At 38.4% G+C, this 8,832-nt stretch overlaps 1 protein-coding gene across 1 annotated transcript in view; it reads left to right on the top strand.

Annotated features, from left to right (window-relative positions):
• The first annotated feature begins 939 nt into the window (after positions 1-939).
• SLC44A5 (solute carrier family 44, member 5) overlaps positions 940-8,832 on the top strand; it is a 55,176-nt gene continuing 47,283 nt past the window's right edge. The window contains exons 1-2 of the mRNA XM_009320588.1: positions 940-976; positions 6,257-6,305. Of these exons, the coding sequence (XP_009318863.1) occupies positions 940-976; positions 6,257-6,305 (86 nt within the window). The remainder of the gene's footprint in view (positions 977-6,256; positions 6,306-8,832) is intronic.

Here is an 8,832-nt window from a genome sequence, read left to right as displayed (position 1 = left end):
ATATTCCACAGAGAATGAAAATTTCATACTGGGTCAGGATCACCACACGGGGATTCTGTTCTTTTGTGGCTAAAAGGAGAGGTTGCTAGCTTTTTTTTTTTTTTTTAAATGGCTTCAGGCTTTTGGATTCACACACTAACTACAATGCCTTGTACTTCCTTTCACTATATAGGCATTACAGTATCTAAACTAACAATGCTAAGACTTTCTAGCGCTAACTCTTCTGTTCTGCACTTTTGTGCTATGGAGAAATAAGACGTACATTTTATTAAGAAAATAATTTAGTCAGTTATGACTACTTCTACAGATAAATGTTCCACTTAACAAGAATGAAAATTTGATATACAGCAGACAGTCTACCTTTTAGACTTAAACATGTCAGAGTAAATCTTGTTTTTCCTACTTGCATGACTTGTACTTTGGGGGACCTAGTCACGTGTATAGAGGAAGAAAGATCTGGCCCGCTGTGACATGTGAAGACTATCTTCTCTCACCGTAGCACAGGCTACAAAAGCACAATAACTACTGACAGTGTGAGACCTTATCCTCAGTTAGCAAATCATCAGTAGTTTTTTTGGTTGTATTGACTTCCATAAGATTATTTCACAAATGGTATTCAGGTGCAGACATTTCCCTTTCTGCTTAAACGTTGTAGGTTAATACCAGCTGGTAAGAGTCATTCCTCTTCATTCATACTATCAGACTGGCTTGGAGTAGGTGGGCAAGGCACCGAGTGATATCTTTCTATTCACAGAAAGGCCTGCCTACTTTGTGAATTTCCATTCTGATTGGAGAAGTCCGTGACACTCAGCTTTATTTTAAAATCTATTTAAATAGTATTTTTGTGTATCTGTGCTTGCTGGGGAAAGTGTGCTAGCAACACAGGAGTCCACGATTAATATCTCACACAGCTTGCTAAAGTGATCCAGGTACAGTAACATGGATAGAGATGAAGAAAACTACTATGGAAAACACGGTAATTTACCTGCTTTCTTTCATAAGCACCTGATCTAAATCTCATTTATTTCAACTGGGTTATTTCAGTTGACTTTAATGTGCTTGCATCCAGCCCCAAATGATTTTCTATAACTTCTTCAATTATTAGCAGTATCCTAATTTTTTTCCAGCATGACATTTGCAAGTTTATTTAAATTGCAGATCAAAGGTAAACTTTATATATATATAGTCAATTTTTATTTTAGATAAGTAATTTAGATTTGTTGTTTTAAAATTATTACAGTAATAAAATGCAACAATTAAATTCATATGCTATTTGGAGTCAGAATTGGTAAATTAACTATCCTGTGAAATATTTCTTGTAGTGATATTATAATTCAACGTACAGAGGTTTTCTATTATAAAGCAGCCTGTGAAATAGATCTCTCTCATCTACAAAGAGTGAATATCATCTCAGTTTTTAATCCTAGCAAAAAAATGACAGTCATTATCCCACACCACTGCTTCTTCCCTATGCCTACCAAACTCCTGAAGCTTAGAATTTGCTTTCTAAATATGTTTGGGCTTTTATAGCTAAGGAAGTATTTTGCTTTTACCAGGAGCTACATAAATACTAATAACATAAATAATTCCCACCTCACCCCCAAAGAATCTTCTCGGTTTTTAAAGAATGGTAGTAATTAAGTAGGGAATTTGGTACCTAATTTGGAAAAATGAGAATGAAACAAACAGCATTTTTCTTTTTTCTGTTGTTCCATGAAACTACGATCACAGTTGCTGTGTCATATGTTTTGGTAAGGAACATTCCAGTAATGCTACAGACTACTTCTGTCACTGAATTTTAGTGTATTTTTAACTGAGAATATAGTTGCCTTTTCCTATGTAAACTGCTGTATTCTGTAATGGATTTATATCAAGAGCTAAGTGACAGAGGAAGAGAGTTTGAGCAGTGTTGCACTGCACCCTGCCATGATAAGCATACTGACTGCTGGCAGTGAGGAACAGTTCTTGGAAGAAGTTTGCAGTACTGCAATAATTTTACTGCTGTTAATGACTGTTACTATCTCACAGCATCCCTCTGCTTGCCTGATGGAGATGAAAGTCTCCATTTGTATCAGAGCTCGTTTTCTGGAGTGCTTTGTCTGTTTTTATTTTCTTGTCTATTAATTAGTGGATATTAGTTTTTATTGTAGCAGTATTGTGGAGTTCACCTACTACATTTGAATATGCTCCATGAATACATGTACCTTTTGACATGCATTTTCTTTGTTCCATTTCAGAAGCACACAGGTATGACATAAATAACAAAACTTGAGCTGTTTACAATGATGGACACTCTCTTAATAATGATCTTACTATGGAAAGGAGGACGCTTGTGGAAACACATTACATCTTCCCCAACTGGTTACATTATAAAACCGTTCTGCTTAATGGAGACGTTCTGGAAGCTCAGGAGATTGCCCCTGTCAACAGGCTTTCTCAGTGCAACACAGACTCACTGGAGAAACATCTACAAGCAAAATATAAGTGGGTGGCTTCCCTGCTGAGTCTACTGTGCTTTTGAAAATCTAGCTTGTTGCCATACCAAGGAGATCAGAAATCAATCCTTTCTATCTGGAAAGTGAACAATGCATAACGTGTGAGAAAAGATAAATACGAACAAGCACGTTAAAGTACATTTGGGGCGTGCTAGGTCTTAGCTGGCTGTAACCAGACAATTACAGCAATGGGCTAGATGGACTTCAAGAGATCCATTTGGCTGTCTCTGTGCTGAGACATGGCACACTTTCCTATTCCCTACCCAGCAGGTTTTTGTCTAATCCATTCTTAAATTCTTAGGGTGAGGAAAATTCAGAAGTATGCTTGGAAAGCCTGTTCCAGTGTATGTGTTCCAGCCCATGTGTTCTGAAAGGTTTCCTAATGCCTAATCTAAACTATCTTTGCTGTAAATGAAGTTAGCTTCTTTCTCTGATAGAGGAAGCTGGGAACAACTGATCACTGTTGTTTTTATACGGTATTTGAAGACCGTTGTTTTGTGCTCCTTCCCTTAATCACAGTCATTGAAGTTTGCATTCTTTTACAGCTTTTTGTAAACCTCTTAGTGTCGTCTTTTTAATCAGTCCTTCTACTCTCTCCAGTTTTTTTTTTATCTTCTGAAATTCTAGTGCCATGATCTAGAAATAGTTTTTCAGCTGAGGCCTTACATGTCCCAAGCACGAGGAACAGTGACTTCACCAGTACTCACACTTCTTGAATGAGTTGTGCTTTTTTTTGCAAAGACATTGCTTTGCTGACTCATTCTCAGTTCGTAGTCTACCATAATCCTTTAGGGTTCTTCTCGTCAGTGTTGTTGAAAGCAATTATTCTCTATGGATTTGTGAATAGTGTTTGTCTTTATAACTTTCGTCAGTTTACGAAAATCACTTTGAATTGTTAAATTGTTTATCAAAATCCCTTTGATTCTGTCTCCAGAAGTATTTTAACACTTGTCACCTGCACAGTTTCAAAGTGTACATTCTACTTCATTGTTCAAATTGTTAAGGAAAATATTGAATACCTTTGGAGAGCAGGTTCCTCCAGCAGTGGGATGGAGCTAGCTACTAACTTTCAAGAGTGAGAACTTGGGGTCTTAATGGATGATTCAGTGAAAGCGTTTGCCCCCAAAAGCAAGTAGACTGTAAGAAAGAATTAGTAGCAATGGTCTGAGATCAAATAGAAAAAGATATTATATGGTTGTATATATCACAGCCAATATTTGTGGTGAATATCCTGTGCAGTTCTAGCCCTTCCTTTTCCAGTGATATACAGTAGCACTGAAAAAGGTACAGAAAAGGAATATAAGCATGACCAAAAGTGTGGAATGGCTTATGTACGAGAAACAATTGAACAGACTAGGACTCTTGAAGGTAGACAAGTGAAGAAGAATATAATAACCTGTAAAATTATTAGTAGCATGCCATGCTGCCATACAGGTATGAGCTGACTGATGGCAAGCTTAAAACAGACAAAAGCAGGTAGTACTTCAATGTTTCATTAACCTGCAGTACTCTGTGATGTAGGGCATTGCAGATTGTTAAAGTGTATGCAAGTTAAATAGAGATTTATGAAATGAATGAGAAAGAAATTCACCTACAACTATTAAATACAAAGTCAGTACCTTTGGTTCAGAAAAGTGCAGTTGCAAATCTCTGTAATCTCAATTTTAGGGAAATACCACTACGTTTGCCTTGATTTTGCATTTCTCCTCAGGTATTCACTATGGCCCCTTGTTAGTTACAGGGTATGGGTTCAATGGATCTTTCTTGTGATCTGGCGTGGCTGTTCTTACATGCTAAACTTGGGTCCTCTATGAGCAATGAGCAAAGGCTCACTTCAGTATGCCTTATGGCCAGAACTTGTCAATGGGGAGTAACGTTACAGACTCTGAATTGTTCTGGAGATAAATTATTTTGTAGAAGTACTTATTCTGTAGAAATTGCTGTACAAAAATGTTCTTCAAAATACAGGTTTTGGCCCAGCATTAGGTATTGTGTATGGTACACTCGCTTTCTGGACCATAGCGGGTTCCCCTAGTGCCTGTGTAACAGCATAACTTACATCTTCCACTCCCTAGCATTACTGTCACACATCACTCCTTCAAAGTTTTACCTTTCCCAAGTTTTACCTGTTGTTTTAGGAGCTTGGTAAGGTGGACCTGAACACCTCAGATGAAGGGCAAATAGAATTTTATTATCTGCTGTGTTTATTGTACTGGTCAGTGTGTATTTTGATAAGGTTTTTCTGATATAAACCAAGAACAAAGTCTGGCATTTAGTTAATAAGTAAATTCTGCTTTTGAGAAGTTGCTGAATTCTTCTCTAATTGAAGAAAATAAGTATTTTTTCTGTGGGCGGGGGAAAACTTAGGCTGGTAACACCCTTTAATATCAGGTATATTCAGAAGCGGATATCCTTAAGAAGGCAGTGAGAAAGCACTCTGAAACAGTAATTTGTATTGCAGCGTTGACATTTGAATGAAGTAATTTTTCATTGCACAAAGTTTGGTTCAGTAAATCGCCATAATTACCGAACTTAAAAAAAATCGCATAAAGCTGAATAGCTAGCTTCAAAAGGAAAAATCCAAATCCTGGTCTGTTGAATGAGGGACTGCTTCTTTCTCTTCATACAGTAGCTTGAAACTTGAAAATTTAAATTCTACCATAAATATTTTTTACTCTTTTTTTTTTTTGTAATTCATCTTATTCAAGTCCACATTTGAAGCACAGATTGGTGTGTTAGTATTCGGCAGTTTCTTGATATAATTTGCTTATGTGTAGAATGAATCAATTGGAACTATGCTAACCAGGATAGCCATGTGAAAAAAATGTATCACGTTTGACTCCTTCCATCTGTAAACTCTGGCCAGATGTTACTGCTTGTTTCTAGGAGGGACCTGAATGTCAATGACTTGACCTTCTAGTCATGCTGAGATTCGTATAAAGCAACAACCACATTCAGGGATGTATGCATAACTATACCTTTCAAACCTGCTCTGCTTCCTACACTGGGATATGTGGTGGGTGCATGTACTTGAGAGTTAGAGAAGATACATGAAACACGTGCTCTTCTGCCTGCGTTGCAACGCTGTACCTCGTCTCCGGCTTTGGAGAAGCTAGTGCAGTTACACTGCCTGTGCAGGGTAGTGTAGAGCAAGGTCAGCACTTGAATTTCTGCAGTCTCCAGCCATGCTTTTTCATCTGATAAGCCCAATGCAAAAAGGGCAAACCTGCAACTCTGTGTCTATAAAGTCCTGTAACCACAGCAGTGGGAAGTAAGAATAACTCTGCAAGATTGTAAGTGTAACATTAAGTACAGACGTGACTCCAAACTGTTCTTTTAGAGAAAAATCAGAAGGGCTTAGCCTGTAGCTCCAGAGGGGTAGATTCACTCACTTGCTGCCAAACACACTTAGCATGTGACTGTGAGATGTAATCCTTATCTCTCAAATATCAGCAGCTTTCTACTGTGAACACTGTGCATAGGTGTAGTGATAGGATGTACATTAAAGGTAATTTATTGTGTGGTAAATGAGAGGCCGTCAAAATTTTTAAGCTAGAAGAAAAAAGCTTTGATCTCATCTACAAAAACTAGGTAATTGTATTGGTGAATTACTGATATTGCCTGCATGAAATGATTTTAACAGAACTGATTAAACAGGAATAGATGGAAGACATTCTTCAAAGACTGCTGTTAACACCCCCTCTCTATAGATTCTATTTTAAATAAGGGCATATTTTTATACTGTTTTATTTTAAATGCAGGTGAACCAAGGAAATTTGACCCAAAGTTCAGAGGACCTATTCATAACAGGTAAATATCTTAACTCATTCTATTTATTTCTTTTGGTTTTGCAGTGAACAGGGGATAAAAAATTTTGTTAACAGAACTTGTGATTTGATTCTGCAATACTTTTAAATCTAGAAGACAATCCTTACCACCCTTGAGGAAGTATGATTACTGGGGTATATTTAACTGTGTGCTCTTAAGTTCTTTCAATTTGAATGCCAATTCTGTATGCCTCATATTGTCTAGTACCTGCTGTCTTACCTTGTGCTGATATAAGTAGGACCATTTTGAGGTGTTGTAATGTTCTGGGGTGCCATGGCCATGTGATGCAGTCTGTCTTGTTTCCGTACAGCACAGGACTGGAACCCTGGCACACTCTATTCTTCAGTTTGCAGCTGGTTTTCCTGCTCCCGTAGTCACCACATCAAGGGATTTATTTAGTTCTCTCCAGAGTATGGCCTGGGTTGTACAAATGGGCCACATTTGTACTGTGGGTGGCCAGCAGGGTAAATCCCTGGCAGAAAATAGGTAGTGCTTGAACAGTAGTAAAGTACTGTCAGTGATGTGGCTGGCTGCTGGAGTGACAGCCCCGAAACCCTTACTTGAGTGAACAGTTTTTACATGTGTGAAAAATGTCTCTGAAGTGAGTGAGACTACCTATGGCACTGTGGACTGCAGAGTTGGATCCTAAAATGTTGCAATTTAATGGTATTTTTGAGCAGTCTATTACTGTACCTTTCCCTCGTGTGCACAAGGGGTGGTGAAACTCTGGTGATGGTATGCCAGGAGGACTTCTCTTGTTTTTACTGTTACTGTATGATACAGTTAGTAAAAACTGTTTTTGCATTGTGGCTTGCTGTTACATCTGTGTAGTTGCTGTGACAGCTTCTGCAATTCCAGGTATATATGTGCTATTCTAATTGCACATTCCACAGCAGCTTCTTAAAAACACAACCAAATGAATACAATGCAACACTATCATAGCACATACATTCAGTGCATTTTATAATGCTTTAGTGAGATAGTATTGTTGGAAACAATATAAAAAGATCAGTTCCCTAAACATTAAGGGTATGGTTTCATTGCACAGTAGACCATAAGGCAATGATAGCTGCATTGATGCTTATTGAGCATACTTTGCAATGAGGTGCACTTCGGTTTAGATTCAACCTATCCTTTCTGCAAGATACCCAAATGACTTGCCTGACCTTTTGGGGTCATCAGTGCAGCACTGTGCAGTACACTGTAGACATGCCCTTGAAGTAGTTTAAGATTATTATTAAATTTTTTTAAAGACAATGAATGAATTGGGTTTTTTTAATTCATTGTTCCAATTACTAAGATTAAATGATTAAGAAACCACAGTCTTTCAAGCAAATAAAGACTATATAGTTCCTATGAACAAAATGCCTTCTCAGAAGATATTCCAAAGAGTTCAACAGGAGGAAATGGGCACCTTCCCTGAATTTGTTTCTGACTTTGGGGCTTCCCACTTTTCTGTAGGAGAAGAGATACTAGAAAGCTGAAAGCATACATTTTTGTCCAGACAAATGAGTGCTAGTAATGAATGTGTGGGTGGGGACAGAGCTGTTTGTATGCCTTGCCGTAACTGGCATAACTCTGTGTACAGTGTGGGTGGGTGAAACACCTATCTTTGCTTTCTGCTGATAAAATAATTTGTCCTGCTCTTGATTTCATTTTCAGTTTTCATTGGTCAGGGAAGAAGTTTGTCTTCATTTCTGAAAAATGGAGAGGATGGGTTTCTAGGGAGATAGGCTGCGAATTGTACATATCTGCATGGAAAGGTACAGAGACAGCTGGAAAAAGTCACATCCCATCATCGTGACTGCTGAAGCTGATGCATTTTTGGAGGTGCTGTAGAGTAGAAATGATGTTTTTAAGTTGTTGAGCACCAAGCTATCCCCCAAACCACTAAAAGCCTGAAAAACTGAGAAACAGAAAGCCAAGTCTTAATAATGGTGTATTAATGTCTATTAAAGAATGGGTTACTCCCACACTTTTGTCAGATGGATCCTTTGCAAGGAGATTCAGTTATCTGAACTTTCTCCTTTTTTTTTTTTAATAGAATAGAGCTGTTGCCAGTGGTTAAAGTGTTGAACAGTGTTAAAGGGTAAAAGGAGTGTTCAACAAGGCAATGTGTATAATGCTTTGCTTGTACCATCATTCTCAAGGGGGTTGTGTGTGGAGTTTGGTATATTTCATGCAAACAGGGTTCTGTATTGGGACCAGTACTGTTTAATATCTTCATCAATGACATAGACAGTGGGATCGAGTGCACCCTCAGCAAGTTTGCAGATGACACCAAGCTGAGTGGTGCGGTTGACACGCCAGAGGGATGCCATCCAGAGGGACCTAGACAAGCTCAAGAAGTGGGTCTGTGTGAACCTCATGAGGTTTAACAGGGCCAAGTGCAAGGTCCTGCACCTGGGCCGGGGCAACCCCTGGTATCACTACAGGCTGGGGGATGATGGGATTGAGAGCAGCCCTGCTGAGAAGGACTTGGGGGTACTGGTGGATGAAAAGCTGGACA

This window comes from Pygoscelis adeliae, unplaced genomic scaffold (genome assembly GCF_000699105.1).
Source record: "Pygoscelis adeliae isolate BGI_AS28 unplaced genomic scaffold, ASM69910v1 Scaffold402, whole genome shotgun sequence".
Classification (NCBI taxonomy): Eukaryota; Metazoa; Chordata; class Aves; order Sphenisciformes; family Spheniscidae; genus Pygoscelis; species Pygoscelis adeliae.
The sequence above is the reverse complement of the archived record's forward strand: the minus strand, read 5'-3'. Positions and strand labels throughout refer to the sequence as shown.